The sequence below is a fragment of the Bidens hawaiensis genome, unplaced genomic scaffold, assembly GCF_021521415.1.
Source record: "Bidens hawaiensis isolate Kalapana, Puna unplaced genomic scaffold, B.hawaiensis_p1.1 tig00002423_1, whole genome shotgun sequence".
In the NCBI taxonomy this organism is placed as follows: Eukaryota; Viridiplantae; Streptophyta; class Magnoliopsida; order Asterales; family Asteraceae; genus Bidens; species Bidens hawaiensis.
In genome coordinates, this window is record NW_027491133.1 from 1,188,370 (window position 1) to 1,211,789 (window position 23,420).

At 33.9% G+C, this 23,420-nt stretch overlaps 3 protein-coding genes across 3 annotated transcripts; 1 reads left to right on the forward strand and 2 right to left on the reverse strand.

The window, feature by feature from the left end:
- Window positions 1-816: 816 nt before the first annotated feature.
- Window positions 817-5,807, reverse strand: LOC143619225 (uncharacterized). The gene is made up of 6 exons (XM_077091204.1): window positions 5,596-5,807; window positions 4,586-4,740; window positions 4,240-4,457; window positions 2,794-3,403; window positions 1,757-2,257; window positions 817-1,538 (listed from the first exon to the last, which is right to left on the reverse strand). Exons 1-5 carry the CDS (start codon window positions 5,805-5,807, stop codon window positions 1,794-1,796), a joined length of 1,659 nt encoding a protein of 552 aa, XP_076947319.1. The 3' UTR covers window positions 817-1,538; window positions 1,757-1,793.
- A 2,207-nt stretch (window positions 5,808-8,014) lies between these two features.
- Window positions 8,015-13,206, forward strand: LOC143619350 (vacuolar protein sorting-associated protein 45 homolog). Its single transcript, XM_077091299.1, has 13 exons — window positions 8,015-8,116; window positions 8,223-8,424; window positions 8,499-8,578; window positions 8,681-8,908; window positions 9,663-9,788; window positions 9,889-9,969; window positions 10,070-10,211; window positions 10,303-10,481; window positions 11,437-11,592; window positions 11,691-11,798; window positions 11,878-11,999; window positions 12,750-12,881; window positions 12,951-13,206. The coding sequence occupies exons 1-13, from the start codon at window positions 8,027-8,029 to the stop codon at window positions 13,009-13,011; spliced, it is 1,707 nt and encodes a 568-aa protein (XP_076947414.1). The 5' UTR covers window positions 8,015-8,026; the 3' UTR covers window positions 13,012-13,206.
- A 2,902-nt stretch (window positions 13,207-16,108) lies between these two features.
- LOC143619351 (endoglucanase 6-like) lies at window positions 16,109-20,895 on the reverse strand. Its single transcript, XM_077091300.1, has 9 exons — window positions 20,617-20,895; window positions 20,239-20,451; window positions 19,886-20,086; window positions 19,018-19,107; window positions 18,764-18,928; window positions 17,738-18,022; window positions 16,965-17,313; window positions 16,808-16,873; window positions 16,109-16,728 (listed from the first exon to the last, which is right to left on the reverse strand). The coding sequence occupies exons 1-9, from the start codon at window positions 20,815-20,817 to the stop codon at window positions 16,439-16,441; spliced, it is 1,860 nt and encodes a 619-aa protein (XP_076947415.1). The 5' UTR covers window positions 20,818-20,895; the 3' UTR covers window positions 16,109-16,438.
- Between the last annotated feature and the right edge of the window lie 2,525 nt (window positions 20,896-23,420).

Genomic DNA, 23,420 nt, shown 5'->3' on the forward strand with positions numbered 1-23,420 from the left:
ATATTGTGTGCTTGAAATTTCTAAAGCTATGCATCTAAGCGAGCCAAATGTTCAGTAAACCATCCATGAAACGTTCAGTATGCAAATGAACGTGAACAATTTTTTTTGTTAGTTTACTTAAAAGAATAGACATGAACACACGTCTCTTCATTCGCCTACGTTCACGAAGCTCTACTTATGTTAATCATTTAAGTTTGTTTGTTAAGATTCGTTCGTGTAATCGTTATTTTTTTATTTATATGTTTATTTAAATACTTTATTCATCACCCTTAGGCCTTAACCTTTAGGCCCAGTCCAATAGATTGATGTCACAACTCTCATAAATTAGGCTCTCGCTTGAACTCTTTTTAGTCCCTTGTGAACGAATTAGTTATTTGACATAAAAATTAGGCGCAAGCCGAATATGATTTTTCAGACGAAAACAAATGCTTGGACGGTTTTGGATATTCATGTTAAATTTAATCGATGTCTGTTTATGTTCATGAATAGTTCGTTTGTAGTGTTGACGAATGGATACACTCAAAATAAACACGATTATTTTCTTTAAAGTTTGTCCTTTTAATTGTTCATCAACTGTATCTGCTATTTTACTTTTTAAATAAAATGAATTTAGAAGGGTCGTTACCCATTTTGACTTGTTGATTCCACTTTACGTGTATAATGTTTGTAAATTTAATTTTGCCAATGTTGAACTTGTAATGTTTTTATCTCAGTTATTGTTTTTTTTCATGTACATTCATCTAACTAAATCACTTCATTGATATTTTCCAATATTTTATGTTTTTTATACCTACATTTCATTTCATGTATTTTATGTTTCGTACTTTCATTTCATGTGTTTATACCTTTATTTCATGTATTTCTAAGCAAATATCTTACCACAAGTTCGGTTTTGATATTAACCAATATTAACCAAACCAAACAGACAAACTAACCGAATTAACCAAACTGATTTTGGTTATCGGTTTCGGTGGATGATTTTACAAACTGAAGGTTTCTGTGGACTGGAATAACCAAACTGAACCAATATATGCTCTTTTAACCTAAACCAAGTTGTTTACAAATGACCCGTTACTCAACTCAACACGATTTCCGGATCTGTCTGTCTTACCAGAAGGCTAAAAAGGGTTAGAAACAAAATGAATATATTAGACAGTATTAAGTATTAACAAGTGTAATGAAAATTATATAATCTAAAAGAAAATAACCAAAATTGCATTAGTATCAACACACTGTAAGAGCTCAACTATTATCCCATCATAAACCTTTGATAAATATCCAAGATACACAAGAAATACAATATCTTAGACCTTTTCATCCAACTTCGTTTATTTTACTAAAAATCTATTCTCTTTTTCGCTACAAAATGGTTTGATAACAAACCTCACAACAACAAACAAAAAACCATCTCCATGACTACGGCTCACATTTCTACTTGGGTGATGCAGGGGGGTCATCAGACGAATCACCTGAACCAACCGACACGGATGCAAACTGCGTTGATAGTAGTTCCGCTCTACTATACTTCAACCTCTGATCTGTTACAAATCATCAAAAAAATATTATGAAATAATATACTAAAACTATGACGATACACATGAGATTTTAGTGTTCATATATACAAAGTTTAGTATAGAGCTGGAGGATGAACAATATATATACATATAAAGCATCTAACGACCTCTTAAAAACAAATATAACAAAAGACACAAATACCCCTGCATATACACATGTACTTAATACGGCTAATATTTACCTATGATGGCAGCCATTTCAGAGTTAAGAGGGGTTGATTAAAATCTTCTCTGTTGCCGCGTTTGCAATGAAGAACAATATTTATTATCTTCATTATCAGATAAAAAGTTGGTCACATTTGCATGCCTTACTTCAACATTTGGATGGCGTTGAACAAATGACCAAACAGCATCCTTGGTCAACAGCCAACACCCGGTCAAATCCAGCACTTGCAGTGAAGGTGGAGGAGTAAAATGGTCGATTCCAGCGTTTGTTAAAATAGCATCGCGTATGCTGAGATTAATCAGATTGGGGATGTATGATAAGTGGTGCAACGAGGCATCTGTTAAAAAACTGCTTCTGAGTGAAAGATGAGTAAGTTGTTTCATGTTTGAAATTGGGGTGATTGCTTCATCTTTTAGTGCAGTTTCTTCAAGGTTTAACTTCTCTAATTGGTTTAGATTTTCGAGTGATGTTAGTGAGAGAATACATTCATCTTCTGTGCTGTTTTGTTGGATTACACCTGGTTGGTAGATTAATCGGTTATATATCAAGTAATACAAATTAGGCATAATGTACATAAATTTGATTCGGTTTTTATTATATGCAAAACCGAAACCGAACCAAAAACTCGGTTTCTACAAAAACATAAAACCAAACCGTCGGTTTTTGGTTGAGTTGATTTTTTTACGGTTTCATGCACACTCCTACTATATATAATTACGATAAAAATAGCCAAGTAATATATATTATGTGATACATGAAAAATAATAATTATAAATATATGTATACAAACGGGCCAAGCTCGAGCTTTGAAAATACATCCCGAGCTTAGCTCGCCTGATTTACACCCCTAAATTCAAAAACTCAAAATAAGATTACAAATAGAGATGTATTTTTGGAGAAAAGAAGTATAATCAAGTCACATAAATAAACCAGGTATATATAAAACCTTGCAAAACTATTGACAAATAAACTGTTTTTTTAGTCAGTCTTAATTTAGGAGTGCATGCAGAAACACGAAACAAATCGAAACAATTATATAACGTGAGAAGATACCTCTGACATTTGTACCCTTCATGTTGACAACTTTTAGTGAAGGCATCATGCCAATATACGAAATAGCAAGATCATCGGTCAGTGTGGAATCCAACGATAAACTTTCAAGCTTTGGAACACACCCAACCAAAACTGCAACTCCTGCTGAACTCACTCGAGTCTTACTTAAATTCAAAGTTTTCAAATTTGCTCCAACAGATGCTATAAACGTAACCGAATCATCCCCAATCAAATTACCAGTAAAATCCAAATATTCTAACGTACGGATGAGTGACAAAAATGATATGTCACGAAGCGAGGCGTTTGATAAGTCTAAATAAGATAAATAATTAGAATCAAAGTATAAAAAGGCTTTGTTATTATCTTTAAACGAAGATCCCGCAAGAATTAACTTTGACAGCTTAGCCTTATTGCCATCGCCTTTTAATATAGAATGTATTGTACAATTGCTCATGTTTAAGCATGTAACCGAGCTTATGTTTGGTAAATATGTGACCTTGGTCCAAGCTAAGTTTAAAAAACTCAAACTTGGAAATTTGACTAGAATAGATGCACCGTCATTTGATATATCACTTCCCCAAAGATCTAAGTGTTGTAAATTTGTTAAAACCTGAAAAACCACAATAAAAAACAAAATATAATTGTCCCATGTTGAATTTATTTATAAATAGTTGATGAATTAACTATTAGTGCAAAAACAAATAGGTAAAATAGTAATCTGCGTATTTGAATAAGATGATTTTGGTGGTTGTATGCATTAAAAATAAACTTTTTGCAACTTTCAACCCGTTTGACTTGTTCTACGTATATCAATTTTTTTTTATTTAACCCATTTGAGATAAAACAGGGTGCCCAGAAATGGGTCGGTTATGGGCTCAACCGAGCCAAAAATTCTGTTTTAAGATTTTTTAAAAACGTCCATGGGTTGGTTTAGATCAGTTTTGGGCTAAACTTTTTGTTTTTAGGTTTTTGAGAAAGTTCGGTTTCGGGTTTTTCAGCTTTTGCCATTGCAGCTTGAAATTTTTGGGTAAAAAAAGACCAAATTAATGAAATTGGGCCTGAAACTTTGGACCTAAATCTTTTTGTTAATAAATGATTAACTGATTATTACACATTTAGGCCTAAAATTTTTCGACTACACCATTTATAGTCCATAAATTCAATAACAAAAGTCGGTGGTTTTACGGGTTCGGGTTTGCTTCGGTTTTTAAGATTCGGTACATGCAGAACCGAACCCAACTAACCAAAAATGCATTTTTTAAAACATAAAACCAAACCGTCACTTTTAGGTTCAGTTTCGTTGGTTACTTCGGTTACGGATTGGTTCACACACACCCCGTACGGATACATTCATAAATAAATGAATGAAATGTAATGTACTTTCCGTCTTTAGAAAAAACATGTTTAAAGAAAATTAAATAAGTAATGTGAAAAAGAAAAGAAAACCTGAAGAGATGCAAGGGCTGAATCGGTAGTAAACAAGCCTCCTAAATCCAGCTTAGACAATCTTTTAAGTGAAGATAGAAGTGTAACACCATTTGCGGTAACACTTGTTTCTGATATGCATAATATTTCAATAGTTTGAATGGAAAGAAGATGCTTTATGCCTGCATCATCAACTTTAGAGCATCTAGAAAGATCCACTTCCTTTAAATGCCTAATACCTGAAACAAGGCCCGAATGGTTATGTATCAGCACTTAATACTTATATTCCAAACAGGAAATTCATTAATGTGACCACGTTTTACAAGGAATAAGGTTTGAAAGAGATTTAAAAGAGCATCTAGTATACCTGAAAGAGCCCAAAGTGCAGAACTGTTGATTCTATGACAATCAGAAAGGTTTAAAGAGTTCAAGTATTGAAAAGCACCAAGATATGCCATCCATTCTGCGTCAACAGAGCTCTCACCTCTCAGATCAATCTTCTCTACACTGTATTTGAATAATCTGCACCAAATATTGAAACCTAAATAAATAACTTGATAAATGTTATAAGAGTACAAGGTGAGATAATATTCACAGTGGAAGAAATGCGAAAGAAAATAGCGCGAAGTAAATCTATATGAGTCATATCACCGCCTGTGTGTGCTTCTCGCTTTTAAATGACTAAAAATACTACAGTAACAACAATATGGCTCATTTATTGACTAAAATACACCAAACAAAACATAAATAGATAGTAAATAACCTGTCATAAACAAGATATGATCTTTTTGAAAAGATAATTAATTCTCTAACAGGATGAACATCGCACACGCGCATCAATAAAAGATCTTAACTAAATCACGAGTTATAGATTTTATAAAAAACTGGAATTTCAAATTACATGTTGCTGTTTCAGAAATTTAATGTACAGAAAAGGTATAAACTCAAAAGTGAAAATTCTTGGAAAGAAATGTTGTGATTTTTTTTATTCCAACTATTAACGATACAAGATCATAATCTCCATATCAGAGCATATATGTTTTTCTTTCACAAGTCATAATCAGATCAAGTAACCTACCTATATGCTAAAAGCCAAAAGTCACAGGCAACTTGTTCGGATCAATGAAAGTGTATATTATATGGTAGAGTAGACTACAGACTTTGAAACCATTATATTATAACTGAAATGTTACCCGAATCTTGTATCCTCTGTTAACCGAACCATTCATATATTATTATCATATATTTATATCTAGCTTTGATACATCCATTTCATGTAGTATTAAGTATTAACCGAACCGAGAAGCTACAAACTATAGCAAATCGTGTAAAACCTAATTTACTTAGGATGATCGAGAAAGAAAAACTAAAACTTACTCTAGAAGAGATGGATAAAGAAGGCAGCGGCGGAGAAGGCGGTGGAGGAGAGGTTCGGCGAGCTGAGAAGGCAAGCGTTCGAGAGTCCGCCGCTGTCTCCGCCACTTCTCCACGGCGTCTGCGCTTTGTGTGGCCGATTCGATGCACAGGCGAACAAGCTGACTCTCCAGTTGTTGTCCTCCTTCCTCCATTAACAATCTCCGATCCGTCATTTCAAGCTTTTTGCTTGCTGTGAATCCCAATTATTCGTTGGGGAAGACCAGATTTATTTGCAGGTTTACACAATTAATTAATAGTTTCTCAACCTCACTGACTACTCTCCTTGCACTTTGATTTATTATTATTATCCACACTTACCGGGAAAATCCACCCACCATAGGCTTATTTCGGGTAAAAAACGTGACCCGGTCTTCTTTCGTTGAGTCACTCGTATAGTCATACTCTCCCCCAAAATATTATTTGTAGGAATTGAACATAGGTCTCCATTAAAAAACTCGAGTTTCCTAACACTACACCATATTAAAAAGGGCTAATGATATTTAAAAATACATTGGGTTTGTTATAATTAAATAGTAATATAATATGCTTCGTCTAACTACATAAATTAGTATGGTTTCCCGTGGATCGTCAAAGTCAAACTCTGAAGCCAACGTGTGCCTGGTTAAGACAACATAGTCTGGCCAGCGTAGGCATTAGGACTCTCCAAATTTAGAGAATGCGATAGCCTAAATATAAGAAAGTCACTGTTCTTAGAAAAATTACATAAATTGGTGTAAGTTATGGGGGTTGGTGGTCCAGTCACGTAAACAAAGTTTTTTTAACACCAAAAGGTTCGAGTTTCATAAGCAGGAGAAATTTATCTTTAAAAACAACATAAATTGATATAAAAAACTGGTTATTTCTTTTCACGTATGGCCATTGAAGATGATCCAAGTTAAAGACGGTTGTCCGTACCCTCTTGTTTTGATCTGACTGGTATAAGACCGGTTTGGAAATGGCGTTGGGAAAGGTCATCATTTTCTATTTGTGAAGCCAGTGAGTTAGTGGAATGTTTGCAAATTGCAATTGCTTTAACAAGTGGTTGTAGGCTGTTAATAACCTAGTGAGTTAGTGGTATATATGTGTTAAAATCATGATTGACCCTTGTGAAATTTTGACACCGATCCATATGAAATTTCGAGAACCACAAAACGACCCCTGTAAAATTTCAAAAATACCCAATGATATTTCGATACCAACCCTAATAAAATAAGTGTGCATATTTACAATTATAATTGTATAAATGTACACAAATAATTTATCTAATGAAATTTGAGTTTAATATAAACAAATTTGATACAAATTTAAGCCCAAATGCCCGTCAATATATACTCAATTTATAAGCCCAACTGCCTAAGTCTCAAACTCTCAACTCAAACTACATTTAACTTGATTAAAAAAGAAGGGTTATGACAATGCAAGTAATATGTCGGATGATTTTAGTCTTTAGTGAATTAAGAGCTTTAATCTTTAAAAGAAAATGTTTCGGCTTTCAATATACATTGCTTTACTCACCAACCTCTTTTGCATTAATATATCGTTTATTGAAGTTAGCTCTCGTATTATCTGTCACAACCACAAGCTTTTAAGCACGTAAAGTCCAATTTGCGTAACTAAACGGGTGATAACATTTAAACAATATTTTATTTATTTCATTAAGAAAGACTTGCTTATTATATGATATTTTGGTTAAGTTTAAAAAAATAAAAACAACTTTTTTATATACATGACCCAACCCGACTGGAACGAGCGAACTAGAGCAAAAAATGATTTATATACCGATTACTACCCGACCCGAACAACATTAACAGACCCAACAAAAATTATATATAGGGTGTGTTTGGGATTTCTTATTTAAGTTGAAAAGGTCTTTTTATGATAAGTTGAAAATGACTTATAGCTTTCTAAAAAGGAGTTTCTAAAAAAATGTTTGGATTAACTTAAAAGCCAATAAGTTAATTGTTTTTTTAAAAGTGTTTGGTTTAGCGTATTGATGTAAGGGTGTAATGGTTAAAGAGAGATGGGTAGAATGAAAGGTTGGAATAAAAATTCCAAACCTATAAGTTGATAAGTTACCAAATCTCAACCTATTGAAAACCCTTTTTTTAGTCTTGTTGATAAAAAAAAAGTAAAAGTTCTTATACGTTCCCAAACACTTTATAAACATAAAAATGACTTATTAAACGTTTCGTAAGTCATAAGGAGGCACACCCATGGTCAACTAATGTATTTTGTTATGAAATTAAAATAGGGCTGGCTATCTATCAAAATCAAAATCATCATGGTCTCGATCTCCAGGATCACTGATTAATCAACAATTGCAATTGCGATCTGAATCCAAAGGTAGATCTGGTGGCGAATCTGAAAGAAAAGAAAAGAAAAGAGAAGAAAGATGGTGTTGGTATCATCGGTAAGAGAGTATATAAATCGAATGTTACAAGATATTTCAGGCATGAAGGTCCTCATTCTTGATTCCCAAACGGTACATACCCTTCCAAATCTCATATAGATGTATCTATGTATGTAGGTGTAGTAATAGTAATAATAATATCATCTAGGGTTTACTATATTATGTTTGTTAATTGCAGGTTAGTGTTGTGAGTGTGGTGTATTCCCAGTCTGAACTTTTGCAAAAACAAGTCTTTTTGGTAGAATTGGTTGATGCCATTTCAAACTCAGACGAGTCTATGTCACATCTTAAAGCACTTTATTTTCTTCGCCCGACTTCTGACAACATTCAGCATTTGAAACGCCAACTCGCCAAACCCCGATTCGGAGAATATAACCTTTGTAAGTCTTTGTTATGCTTTCTTCTCGATAGTCGGTTCGGTTTATACTTAATTATTCATTTTCACCTGCTGCAGTTTTCTCAAATATGTTGAATACTACTCAGCTTCATATTTTAGCCGATGCAGACGAACATGAAGTTGTTCAACAAGTCCAGGTAACTTAACTTACTTTATCTTCTAATTTTTAATATAAATAGAATAGAATTTTAATGAAATGTGATTAGGGTTTTTAATAATTTATATTATATATCGTGCAGGAGTTTTTTGCCGATTTTGTTGCAATCGATCCGTACCATTTCACTTTAAACACACCATCAAATCACATGTATATGCTTCCTGCTGTTATTGATCCTCCAAATCTACAAACTTACTGTGATCGGATTGTAGATGGACTTGCAGCTATCTTTTTGGCTTTCAAAAGAAGGCCCGTTATTCGATATTCACGAACATCTGATATTGCTAAAAGGATTGCACATGAAGCTTCCGTGAGTTCATCGTATCTTTCTCTCTTTCTGATTCAGATATGCCTTTTTGTTAATGTTGCGAGTTAGGTTCCTAAATCTATTAAAAGAAGAAATGGCTTTTTTGTATTCTTTAAGCTCTGCTGAATAGGCTTGTAAACGAACCGAACAAATACAAACAGGGCATGAGGGCGTGTTCATGTTCATTTGTTTAACTTTAGCCAAACAAACGATAAAATATGAACGTTAAACAGACAGGGTTTTCTTGTTTGTTTTGTTCAGTAATAGTATAAACGAGCGATTCACGAACGTAAACCATTGAATATAACGGCCTGAAAAAAGTAAACGTAAATATCATTTTTGTTGGGGGGGGGGGCTTAAATTATCATTCAAACTAGACTAAATTGTAATCGGTGGTATTTTAATTTAATAAACCCAGACTTGATTTTGTTGGGCCTAACAGTTAAAATGACTACATAAACGAACAGACTTAACCAAATATAAATGAACAAACATAAAGGAATGTTAACTTAAACAAACATAAATGAACAAACATTTGTGAACATTAATGAAAAAACGAGATATGTATTTTGTTTGTTCTTTTAACTAAATGAACAAAAAGTTTTGTTCATGTTTGTTTGTTTATTTATAAACAAACGGTTCACTGAAATGGTTGGTTTACAAGCTTACTGTTGATTCATGTAAACTTTTTTTTTGTGTACTAATAAGTTCAATTTAAGTTGTTCACTTTTTACTAATTTCCGTTTGGATTTAACAGAAGCTGATGTATCAGCAAGAAAGTGGTCTTTTTGATTTCAGACGAACAGAAATCTCTCCTTTATTGCTTGTAATTGATAGGAGAGATGATCCCATTACTCCATTATTGAATCAATGGACTTATCAGGTGCCAATTTTTGAACTTTTGAAACTTAAAACTGTAACAATAATAATAATAGCCGGTTGAAATTTTATTAACAGTAATGCTAATTTGTTAACTTTTGTAGGCTATGGTGCACGAACTGATAGGTATTAAAGACAATAAAGTAGACTTAGGAAATGTTGGGAAGTTTTCAAAGGATCAACAGGTCAGCTTTCACTTCTTTATATTCACCTTTATTGGTAATATGATTATATGTCATAGAATACATTGTGATCAGTTGTTATTTATGATATGGTTTAAAATAGGAGGTTGTATTGTCGTCTGAACAAGATGCGTTTTTCAAGGCTAATATGTATGAAAACTTTGGAGACATTGGAATGAATATAAAGCGGATGGTGGATGATTTTCAGCAAGTCGCAAAAAGCAATCAGAATATTCAAACAATAGGTTTGAACAAAATAGAAAAGAAAATACAAACTTATATTTTTATTTAACAACTAATAATCTGACTGTACTACTTTGTTTTGTTTGAGTGCAGAAGATATGGCTAAATTTGTTGATAATTATCCAGAGTATAGAAAAATGCAAGGAAATGTGTCTAAGCATGTAACCCTAGTGACAGAAATGAGCAAAATAGTTGAGGAGCGAAAACTCATGCTAGTATCACAGACTGAACAAGAATTGGCTTGTAACGGTGGCCAAGGAGCTGCATTCGAGGTGCTTATACATTTTAATCAAATAAACATGTTCCACTTGTGTGCGTAGGTTTTTTTTTTTTTTTTTTTTTGGGGGGGGGGATGTAAACAACCCGTGCGTTCAAATGTTCAATAAACTCTTCGTGAATCATTGGACAAGATGTTTGTTAATGTCGGACACAAATAACATTGTTTGTTCAGTTAGTTAAACAGAATGAACATGTACACATGTTTCATTCATTCATTTGTGTTGGTGAATGTTCTTTCACATCCATTCGTATATATTCGTTTATGTTTGTTTATATGTTTATTTAAATTTTTTAGGTCCATTTTACAATTAAATCTAGTTTTTCTTTAACTTTTTAGACCCTGATGTGCACATTTACTTTCAATTGGTTCGCTTAGTTAATTCGAGGTGCTTATACATTATAATCATGATTATTTATTCAGTAAATGAACGAGCATGAAAATATTATTTTATTCATTTAGTTAAACGAACAAACATGGACACGCTCGTTCAATTACGTTCATGAACTGTCGTTCATGCTTGTTCGTTCACGCTTGCTTAAGTCAGTAGGCTTGCATTCGTTAGTTTACGTTTACTTAAGTTCATTTTTTTAAATTCGTTTATATATTCATTTAAAATATTAAGGCCTATTACAGTTTAGTTTAGTTTGATGGAATTGAAATATCACATCTTACAGTTTAGTCTACTAGCTTTATTAAAACTTTAGCCCAAACACGTTGATGTTTATGCTTGCTTGTAATTGGAGTTTGTTAAGTTATGTTTGTTAATCCATGATTAACTATGTTTGTTCGTGCCCCATTCATTTGTACTTTCAACAAATGAACACACTCGTTTTCTTAATGTACGGGCACGAACAAAAAAACCCTGTGTGTTAATTGTTCATGTTTGTTCATCTGTTGAACATGCTCCGAGTATTATTAGCATGACCCGTGCTCGAATGTTTTATTAGGCTGTGACAAATCTTCTGAACAACGAAAGTGTGTCAGACATCGATCGACTGCGCCTTGTAATGTTGTATGCTTTGCGATACGAGAAAGAGAGCCCCGTTCAACTCATGCAGCTGTTCAATAAGTTGGCTTCTCGGTCCCCCAAGTATAAGCCTGGGGTACTATTACTAATACTTTGTTTTAGATGTAACCCCCCCCCACCCCAAATCTAATTACTTAAATGGATTGATTTGAGTGTGTTTTGTTGAAATGACAGCTTGTACAATTTCTTTTAAAGCAATCGGGGGTTGATAGACGAACCGGAGATCTGTATGGTAACAGGGATATCTTGAATATTGCACGTAACATGGCTCGTGGATTAAAGGTGTGCATTATAAACATTCACCCCGAGTTTCCTTTTGACCTTTATGTGTAACATTCTGATTATTTGTTATTATTATTAGGGGGTTGAGAATGTGTATACTCAGCATCAACCGCTTCTGTTCCAAACTATGGAGAGTATCACAAAGGGACGGTTGAGAGATGTTGATTACCCTTTTGTTGGGAATCACTTTCAGCAGGGCAGGTTTGTCGGTTTGCTCTACTTTTTTCTAATTGGCTGAACGTGTGGGTCAAATTAGCTTGCTTTGATATTAAAGAAATTGAAGAGAGTATTCACTATAGTTTGGAATCGTACATAACTGGTCAAAACGAGTAACTTTTTGGTACTAGTCTTAACACCTTTTAGTAAAATGATATAAGAGCAGGTTTGTTAACGAACTGTACAAACATGAACGGAGCATGTTCATGTTATTTCGTTTAACTTTTACCGAACAAACAATCAGACACGAACAATTAAACAAACGAGGTTTACTTGTTCGTGTTCTTTGGTTAATAAAATGAAAATGTTGGTGTTTGTTTATGTTCTTTCGTTAACAGTATAAATGAACAAACATAGTCAAACATATCATAGCTGAGCTAAAACTAATGAAAAGTAATGTGTTGTTAGACCTAAAAATTTGTAAAACTAGACTAAGTTATGATGGTCCAAAAAATTATAAATGAGTACACGAACGATTGTGAACTGACCAAACTTAAACGAATATTCACGAACATAAATGAACAAAGAATTCTGTTCATGTAATTGTAACTAATGAACAAAACTTTTTGTTCATTTTTCGTTTGTTTATTAAATAGACGAACATAAACGAACTTCCTGCCAAACGGTTTGATTAACATTGGGTTGGTTTATAGGCCCATTTAGGAGGCTTTATCCATTACAAATACTGAAATAAAGTAAACGGGTTGAAGTTTCCAACTTTTTTATTGGTGGCAGGCCACAAGAGGTCGTGATCTTTATTGTTGGCGGGACAACATATGAGGAATCCCGTTCAGTTGCTCTACAGAACTCATTGAATTCTGGAATTCGGTTTATACTTGGAGGTTCCGCTCTTCTAAATTCCAAAAGGTCAGTTAACACTCTACTCATAGTTATTTATGATGACATGAGTTATAATGTATGTTTTGGTAAATGCAGGTTTTTGAAGGACCTTGAAGATGCTCAAAGGATTGCCCGTTCAAGCATAGGTGTCGTTTAGATGTCACTCGGTTTTATAGTTCGCTTTTTGTTTGCTTTTCTTGAGGTTTCGTGTGCTTCGAGATGTAAAAGGTGTCAGGAGATGAGGTGCTGATAATTGTTATGATATATGAACTATACATAATGTTGTAGCCAGTGGTTTGTTTGATGTGGTGCATAAAATTGTGACAAGGGTATATGAACACCAGCTGTATAATCTCAGTGTTTTTTATTATTAACATTTTAGTTTTCTCACTGGCTTAATTGGTATTCAATGTTGTAAAATTCATTAGTCGCTAGTTAGGCAGTAGGGTAACGACTAACGGTTAATTTGGATTAATAGGGATTAATTTGATTTAAATTTATATATAAATTTTCAAATATACATATGTATTTGAATTTTGACAGATATTGACCGAACAACAATTAATCGACGACTGGTTGGTGGGGGTACTGACTAGTGATTAATTGGAGATTAAGCGACGTCTAGACGAGATTTTTTACAACCATAATGGTATTGAGCAAGTCAAAGTATCAAACATGAAATAAAAAAAAGCGAGTTAAGGAAAAAAGGCCGAATATGTGAAAATTGTTGAAAAATTAGTGATATTAGACTATCCACCATAGTGATTATTTATCACAACCGGTTGCAAGGTGACACAAAATGACAAAAGAACATTTTAATTAAATAATTGGAAAAAAAAATTTTGTCCACAACCGGTTGCAACCTAGGTTGTTCCAGCTAGAGGTGTACAAAAAACCCGTACCCGGAACCGGACCCGAAAAAAATACTCGAAACCGATTTTTTTTATACCCGGGTATTCTATACCCGAAACCGGAACCGACCCTACCTGTAGGGTATGGATAGGGTATGCATTTTGAGGTCAATACCCGTACCCGATTTATACATGTAAACACCCGGACCCGGTCATACCCTATACCCGATACCAATTTTCTAATACCCGAAATAATACATGAGTTTTTATAGTATATTTTTATGTTTACTTCACAACTTTTATGTTTAAGTTTTTGTAAAATGCATATTACTAAGTAAATAATTTGTAATTAAGTGGATTTATGGTTTTTGTAATATAGTTTAATTATTTTTATAAATTACAAAGCAAATTTAAATTTTAAACAAATTAAAAAATGTATAAAAAAATTACAAATTGAAAACCGGGTATTAATACCCGGTCGTACCCGGTTCCAATACCCGAACCCGATCATACCCTACCCGAGTATATAGGGTTGAGTTTTTCTCCTCAATACCCTACCCCATCATACCCGAAACCGGTTCCATACCCGAACCCGGGTACTAGAAAAAACCCGATTTGTGCACCTCTAGTTCCAGCAGCCCAAGTTTGCAACCAAACTTTTATATCTAACTTGGTTTTTTCATGAAAATTACAACTTTTAACCGTTTTTTAAAAAATGTAACAACATGGTTTTATTTATAAAAAAATATCGAACATTTGATATAAATTTGATTAAAAAAATGAAGCATATTTTTTTAATAAAATATTGGTTTAGGTTGGGTTATGACAGTGAATGAAATATTGGATTGGGTTGTATAGATAGAAGAGACAGAAATTAGTTTTTTAATAAATGGTTGGGTTGGTTTGAGTTGTGATAGTGGATAGTTTAGTTGTGTTGCTTTTTAGTCATATAGTTTTCTTAAACATGAAGCTTATTAGTCATATAGTTTTCTTAACATGAATGATTGCTTCATACCATTCTTATAACGTGACTAATGACACTTCAACTTTCATTAGTCACTTGAACTTTCATTTCCGTTGTTAAGGGAACACCACAAACAACAAAATTGATTGATCTGTCTCAATTAAACTATTTTAATTGTTTTGGAAACACATAAATGAATGTTATGACCAAATGAGGTTCCTTCTCCATTAGGATGAGTTTACTTGACAACGAAAATTTAAGTTAGTAGTTTTAAACTTTTAATGGTCGTATTGCCATTATGATTTATTATCGGCTAAATTATCATAGTTTGAATTATAAAATCATATAATAACTTTTAAATCATATTTGACTTGTTAGTTTGTGAACTTTTACAATAATCAAAATAGGTAATTGAATTACTTCTATCGTAGAGTGACGGTGTATGGTAAATGTAATTGTCATCTCGTCTAATTTGTGATGATAAAAATAAGCATAACTTGGATTGAGACGTGCCATCCATCATTTTGAACCTTCAAAGATTTTTTTTTGTTTAGTTGTGAACATGTGATATGTTATAATTATCTCCTAATTTGGATTCAACATAAATTACATAATCAAATAAGTGAGTAATGGTCAATACATGAACTCTCAATTAGGACAAAGGTAGTTGTGTAGGTTGAGTATAGAGTTGTGGAACTATGTGGTCCATAGCTTAGCTAGGGTGCTTTGAAGTAATTAATGTAAAGATTCATCATATGGGGTGGGTCTAAACCACACTCCTGTCCATGTCCGGCATGTGACGTACATTTGGTTTGCATTATTAATCATACTGAATTATATTGTATTATTTAGGTGACCAATTATACATACAAATTAGCATTGAAAATATTATAATGAGTTTTTCTTAACTGGTTTTGAAAGTTACTTTTATACTCACTTATTTTTGTAGTTTAAGTATTGCTTTAAGCATTTAGATGATTGTTTGATTTTGAGAGATTGAGTAAAATTGTTCATTTGAAATCCTAAGTGCTAGAGTCATTATGAAATGGGGGTCCATCCGGGGTGGAACATTCTAACACGACTTAAAGATAATCAGGTTTCAGGTTGTCGTGTCTTAAATATTTAATAAATTGGCCATGTTCGGTTTAACCTCTTTTTTTTGCCGTTTAACTAGGTTGATTAGTGATTACAATTTGAAGTAATGGTATGAGGTGAGGGTGGTATAAACATCTATCTCATGCTAAAGCTAAAACAGAAAAAAACAAGAATAACACAAAGACAAGCCAGTTGCACAACCTATACTCATATTGCATATAATTTAAAAGGATGTTTTCAAATTTACATTAAACAACTGCATAAGACAAAGAAACAACAACTTCAAATCTCTTTTGAAGTTAAAAAGTAAAAAACACAAAAGCATAAAAACACAAATCTGATCTCTCTTTTTACCCTGTTGAGCAGTATATATATATATATATATAACTTTTATACTCACTCCATTGCATAATGCCACTCTCTTTCCATATAACAAAAAATAAGACCCAATGAAAGAGGAGTTGAAAGAGGATGAGCACTAGTAATTATAATATTAAACTCTCTTCACTCCTTTCTTCCTCTATTCTTCATACCTTATTTCAAACATCCAAATAACAAACCACCTAATTACAACCACTAGCTTTACCCTTTTGTATAGTTTCATAATTCTCACAAACCGCGTATAAAGCTTCTTTAAACTAGTTTATCGGTCTCATTTAACTTAATCTTGAACTTTAGACCAATGTGTAGGTGGAAACTGACACGTCAGCTAAAGGCGCGCTATGGATGTACACAAACTCTATGCTTTTGCCAGCTGGCAACGAGTTGATCCATCTTGGGAACCCGTAGGAACCGCTTGGGGTCTTGGTGAGACCCCAGAGTGGTCCGTAGAGCTTGGAGACGTTTAGATTGAAGTTCTTGATGGTCTTGCCTGATTTGTTGGTAACTATAACTGAATATCTGTAGTATGTTTTTCCGTTCGATACCCATGATGTAGTTGCCTTTTGATTGATATCAACCGGAGCTAAAGAAAGATAAAGGTAACAAATTTATAAAATATTTGAACAAGTAAAACATGATATTATTTAGGGTTGCATTCGTACCTGTAGACGTGGATACAGGCTTTGGTTTCGGTTGAACAGCAATAGGTTTATGAAGAGGAACTTCAACTGGAAAACAATAAACAATGTACTTTTACAAAGATTGAAAACCGGAGCGTATAAATGACATTTCAACAAACAAAAATGTGACAAAATTTACCTGGAAGGAGTTGGTTATTGGCAGCATGACCACCACTTAACCTAGCCAAGATTCCAAGAAGGGGTGCATTGTTATAAGTAGCAGGCTCGGTCTGCTCATAATTATCTCTTTGATCAGCAAAGTTATCATATGCATCTGGACCACCGACTATGGCACCGGTTAACAGGTTTGGGTCACTTGCTTTTCGGCTAAACCATGTTGCATAACCGCCTCTGCAGCTAACAAACGACGGGTCAACCTTAATTGACACGATTGACGACCCGCGGTGGTGAACTTGTTGCGGGTAGTGGTTTCCGTATCCAACCATGTAGCTTGTTGCCCTTGGGTTGTCTCCAAGAATGTAGTCCACCTAGAGGTTTTCAATATTTATTGTTACATATATAGACTCTAAAAACTTTCAATCTTTATTGTATACAAAGATTCTAAAGATTGTAAATTGTTATATAAAGAATCTAAAATTTTTTAAGTCATTGTTGCATATAATTTTTTTAAAAAAAAGAAGTTATCTTTATTGTTGTATAAAGATTAATATATTTTTCAACAATTGTCATGTAAAGATTCAAAAGTTTGTCAACCTACATTGTATATAAATATTCTAAAAACTTTCAATCTTTGTTGTATCTAAAGGATTCTAAATATTTTTCAATAATTGTTATTCGGTTTGTAATCAAACCGAACGTTCGTTGAACTGTGTGTTCATTTAATAAATGAACGAACATGAACAAAGAATTTTGTTCACGTAGCTTCACGACGAACAACGATATTATTATAACCTGTGACTTGGCAAATGCTAGAAGCTCCGAGGGTGCAACGCTGCCTGAAGCACACTGCAGGTCTTTCCGGGCAGATGTTAAGTGGTCGGAGTAGACGGTAAGGAGGAAAGATGCACTTGTGACAAACTGTAAATTGTTCCACCGTTGTCGGAATATTAAACCACCGGGAGTCTTTTGAACGTTGTGGTTAGCCTTCCCCATGCATGAACACATGAACATCTCCGCCTTTTCCTGGTACTTTCCAAACACTGGTGCGTGACCACCGGCTTTCCCTCCCATTAGAAGCTGCACACGTACAATTTTTAACAAACAGTAATGAGATATATGTAATCACTCAAAATGATGAAACTGATATAATCAGTGGCGAAGCTTGGACACGAATGTGTGGGGGGGGGTGCTCAAAATGTATTATAATAATCATAAAAGAGGGGGGCCGGGCTTAAACTTTTGGCCGAAACCAGGTAAAATTACACTACGTATAAAAATTTCCAGGGGAAAAACAACTAAATTTACACTGATGCGCGAAAAAACAAGGGGCCTGGGCCACCCCTGGCCCTTGGTATCCTTCGCCCATGGATATAATCGATCGGTAACCAAATTAACCAAAATAATCGAATCCAACTCAAAACCAACGACTGATTTTATATTTCCTCAAAAACCAAATTTACTGTTAGGTATCAGTTTTGAATGTACAGAAAACCGTAATAATCGAACCGAACCGAACCAACTTTTTTCATTTAATTAATAGATTTTAAAATTTTATTTTTGAATGTGTAATTTATAGAAAAACAAAAAAATTGTGTAGTCCAAACTCTTTAGACTTAAATAGGCCCAAATTTATTATTTTGGGTCACTTTTTTAGTGATAACACTCAAATAAAATGAAACCAGGCCGAACCACTTTTTAAAAACCTAAGGTTTTTCATAAATCCAAAATCTTAGTTTTCGGTTTTGTATTCGTTTTGAACCCAAAATCGACTCGAAACAACATATTTCAGGGTAAAAACTTGTTGTAACAACATATTACCATCGCGACAAGGGTCTGAACTCCGGCATATTTAACGTCCCAACCAAACTCCGTCATGGCCCACCCGGTCCCACCAAGGGCATCACCATTTTCCCCCAAGTAATCAAGATAATATTGCTCGTTAGTTGCCTTGTATAACCAAGCAGCAGCCCAAAGTAATTCATCCTATTAGCAAAAATTTTAAAATATAAATTAATAGTAATTAAATAAATGGCATGTAAGTAAATAAGTAAGTTTGGGTTAAAATGACGTACGGCGTATCCACTGACAGATCTATAGTATTTCTGTGCCACGGAGATGCTGCTGTCGTATTTACCTCGGTATTTGTCGGCAAAGTCGAAGAGCTGAACAGAACAAGTTTGTTTGTACATGAGTTGTAAAAACTATAAGGAGCCACGTGTACGGGTAATATAGGAAAGAGTTAAACAAAACAAATTGCTTTTACTTACTAAAATAGAAAGGTTGAATTATTTATTTCGAAATATGTAATTATTAAACAAAACAAATTGCTTTTACTTACTAAAATATCGAAATTAGCCACGAGACAAAAACGCCATTATTTAAAAATTTAAGGGGTTGTATATAGAAAGGTTGAATTATTATATGTACATGAATGGTAATTATTTATTTATTCGCCCACCCATAAAATACATAAATGGAATAAAATTATTGCATTTTTTATTATTATTTATGTAATATTAATTGTGATTGTAACTAGTTGTACAAACGGACACATCCCATGTGAACTGCTATAATTCATAACCGATTCATAGTGTGAATTAGCAAGTTTGTACAATGTGCAGACAACTTGTACATTTATTTGCATTTAGTGGTTATAAAATTATTGTTCCTTCCTTTTCCAAGGGTATGTTTTAATGTTTTCTAATAATTAACCTTCATAAAATGAACTTTAAATATATTAAGAAAAGTAATACTTTTAAGTGTGGGCTGGCTTCTACCCGAGCTAAAATGTATTTTATTCAGCTGACTTTGATTTTCTGGCATAATTAAAACACGATGCAACAAGTAGTTGCACCTGATGCTTAATGACATGTACTCTTGCAACCACAAGTGGCAAGAGAGTGAAACAAAGAAAACGACAGTAGTAGGAGCCCAACTGACCTGGTGAGCATGTGTGAGAAGCTCCCTTGAATACGCAGGGTTCGACCGGTGAAACACAATCGATGCCGCGGCCATCGCAGCCGCGGTCTCTCCTGCAAGGTCAGATCCCGGATTATTCACGTCAACTCTGTAAGCACTTCGTGACGTTGTCATATCCTCCGGCCTTTGCCAACAATAATGATCCGTGTTACCATCTCCAACCTAAATTAACGACAATTTAATAGAAAAAAACTTTTTAAAACGACAGCTATATTATTAAAAAAAAAAAACTATCTAGCTGGAAATTAGATAAGAAAATACAACAATGCAAACCGACCCATAAAAATAAATTGAATTCAAAGGGCAACGATTACCTCTCCGTATAACACACGAGGTTCAGGATGAGCTTTGATGAGGTAATCCGTCCCCCATTGAACCGCATCCATGGCGTGACCGAGCTCGCCACTCGTGGACATTTGTGAACCGTACTCCAGAATACTCCATGACATCATTGTGACCGTGAAGGCCATTGGAAGACCAAACTTCACATTATCCCCTGCATCATAATATCCTCCAACCAAATCCACCTTCACAACCAAATTCCCCAAATTACAAAAATTATTAATGAACATAAGGGCATTTACGTCATTTTAATTAAAGTTTGTTACACTAGATTATTTATATATAATATATAACTGTCTGTTTGTCATTTAAATATTTAGGTCTTGGATACATAATTTATAATTACATACCCCGCTGGCTTTGCCATCGAGTAGACCGGAGTTTCCGCGCCAACGAACTCGTTGATTATCGGGAAGGTAACCGGATCGTTGCGCTTCGAAGAAGAGGATGCTTTTGGAGAGGGCTTGACCGTAGTCGTGTCCACCGGCTAAAGCGAAAGGTACAATTGCTAGAAGCATGAACAGAGTAGGTACTCTGGTGAGTTTTGACATTGTTGAATTGACAATGTTGGTTTGGTTTATCGGTTTAATTGTCTGATAAACCGGTTATGGTAATGGAATGAGGGTTCAGAGAGATGAGCATAAGAGGAGGAGTATATATGGAGGAGAAGGTGTTAATGTGACTTTTTACCAATGTTATTGTAGATTTGTAACGGGGTGATTCCGTGATTGTATAAGGCGTGTTTATAGGTTTACAGGTTTAAAAGACGGTATGACTTTGAGATTATTATTACTTGATTCAAAGTAGAAGAAATATTTTAAAAAATAATAATAAAAAGTGTACATGTGGTTTTACTAAAGAAAAATAATTAAAATTAAAAAAAGGTTAAAAGAAAACGTTTCTGAAACCGAACCTATTTAGCAGAAAAGTAACGGTTTTAAAATGTGAAACCAAATCAAAGATTCAGTTTTAACGATTTTAGTTAACTTTTCTTCTACTAGGTAACCAATTTTATTATTTTTTGGAATATTAATGTAACATCAAAATTTTAAAATATCGGATTAATTTTCATAATTAGGTGGTTTTTTTTATCAAGTTTGATGACATGATATTTTATTATGATACATTTTTTACACATTGTTAACTTCCTTTCTATTCTCTCTTCTTTATTATTAGGCATATTGGTTTTAAATACTCTCAACTTTGACTCATTGGCAGATATCACTTTCAGCTTACGAAATGTTCTACAACACTCCCAACTTTTAATATATTTTCTTCTGGCATTCCCGGGGTAACGAGACACTAACTTCGTTAGTGTTTTGGGTAAGAAATATCATTTTTCAAAGTTCAAGGAACAAAATTAAAATTTTGTTTATTATATATTCCACCATTCCTCTCCGCCCAACCGCCACCGCTCTTCCCTGCCGACAACCACCACCGCCACTGGCAACCTTCAATCACCCCTCTTATTTAGTGTTGGCACATGATTAGTTAACCTAATTGACACCACCACCACCGTCGATCTCCACTTGTCGGAATCAACATATCCATTTATCCCCTCTCTCTAAACCTCCACCTATCAACAGACGTGTTTGGTGGTTCAAGGCGGCAGTTCACCTCTACGATTCATGTTTAGCCACCTGGAAGGGAGCAACGATGGCTTTTAGGAGATCTGAGGATGGCGAAAACTTGCTCGTTGGTCGTTGAACAGAAAACGCAACGGAGGCGGTGATGGTGCGAATGAGCTTGGATTTAGGTAACTATAAATGAAGGGAAAATGGTGGTTGGGTGGCGATCCAGGCGACTCCTGATCTGATTTGCGGGGTGTTTTCAGTAGTGGTGATGGTAGGCGGCTGTGGTGGCGGTGTTGGTGTTGCCGAAGTGCTAGTGACAGTGATGGTTTGGGCAAAATTGGGAAGAGGGTTTGAATGTGGAGACTAGAGTTAACAATGTTAAAGAACATAATGTGAATATTTGATAAAACCTTAGGGATTATTTTGGCAGTTTATTCGCAAAAAAATTAACGAGGTTAAGGTTCATTAAGTTCGGGAGTGACATGAGAAAACAAGTTACAAGTTGGGAGTGATGGAAGACAAATCTTATCGACTAATAAGTGAAAGTTGAGAGTATTAAAAACCAATATCCATTATTAATATCACTATCATAATAATTAATTTATGCTAGTTTGTTTATATTCAAGTTTAAAAAAAATACTTATATGATCAACTTCCACAGACGAAAAAAAATTAAAAAGAAAATATTAGTTAAAAAAAGAAGTTAAAACAAGCTCAAACGGTGCATAATACAAAATGTTGTACATTAACAAGTATTAATAATCACCTTTCAAATTGTATCCATAATGCATATATCTAATAAAGTGTTTCTCACACCTAGAGAAAATCTTATATGTTCAAAATAATATAGTTTTTAAACGATCATTTATTATTGATGTCTCACTGACCTATTCGATCATTAACATTTCATCTTCATAAGGAACCTTTTATTTTGCCATGGATGGGAGTTAAACTTAGGGCTTCTCTATTTTAGAAATGAATTCTTTGTGTGCCTTATCTTAACTACTTGACCCGACATCATTAACATATCTTTAAAATAATCATCGTTACTCATTTTCTTATTTTACTTTTTTTGAAAAGTGAACTTCTATTAATCCTTGTTGTCTATGGGACTTGAACCCAAGACCTCTCATTCTTAATCCTAGGTGTTTAAAGGCTTTGCTTTTGCCAATGGACCACCACCCCATTGGTTAATGATTCCGGGTCTATGAGACTTGAACCCAAGACCTCACATTCTCAATCCTAGGTGTTTAAAGGCTTTGTCTTTGCCAATGGACCACCACCCATTTTCTTATTTTACTAAAGTCATTTAAAATGATACTATTGGTGAGTCTACAAAAGGATATGATATTAAATTTTGGTTGGTTATTTATTAATTGCGGGAACTAAATTTAGTAAGTTTCAACGGTTATAATGAAGAATTAAACGTAAAAAAAGATGTAAATTATTGAATCATTAAATGGTGGCTGTTTTGAATATTCTTTTTTTTTTTGTTTATTGGAAAATGTGAAGCGGTGAGAGAGAAGAGAAAGAGACAGAACATAACTACACAAGCATGTGGGTTTTAGCTTGGTTTCTTT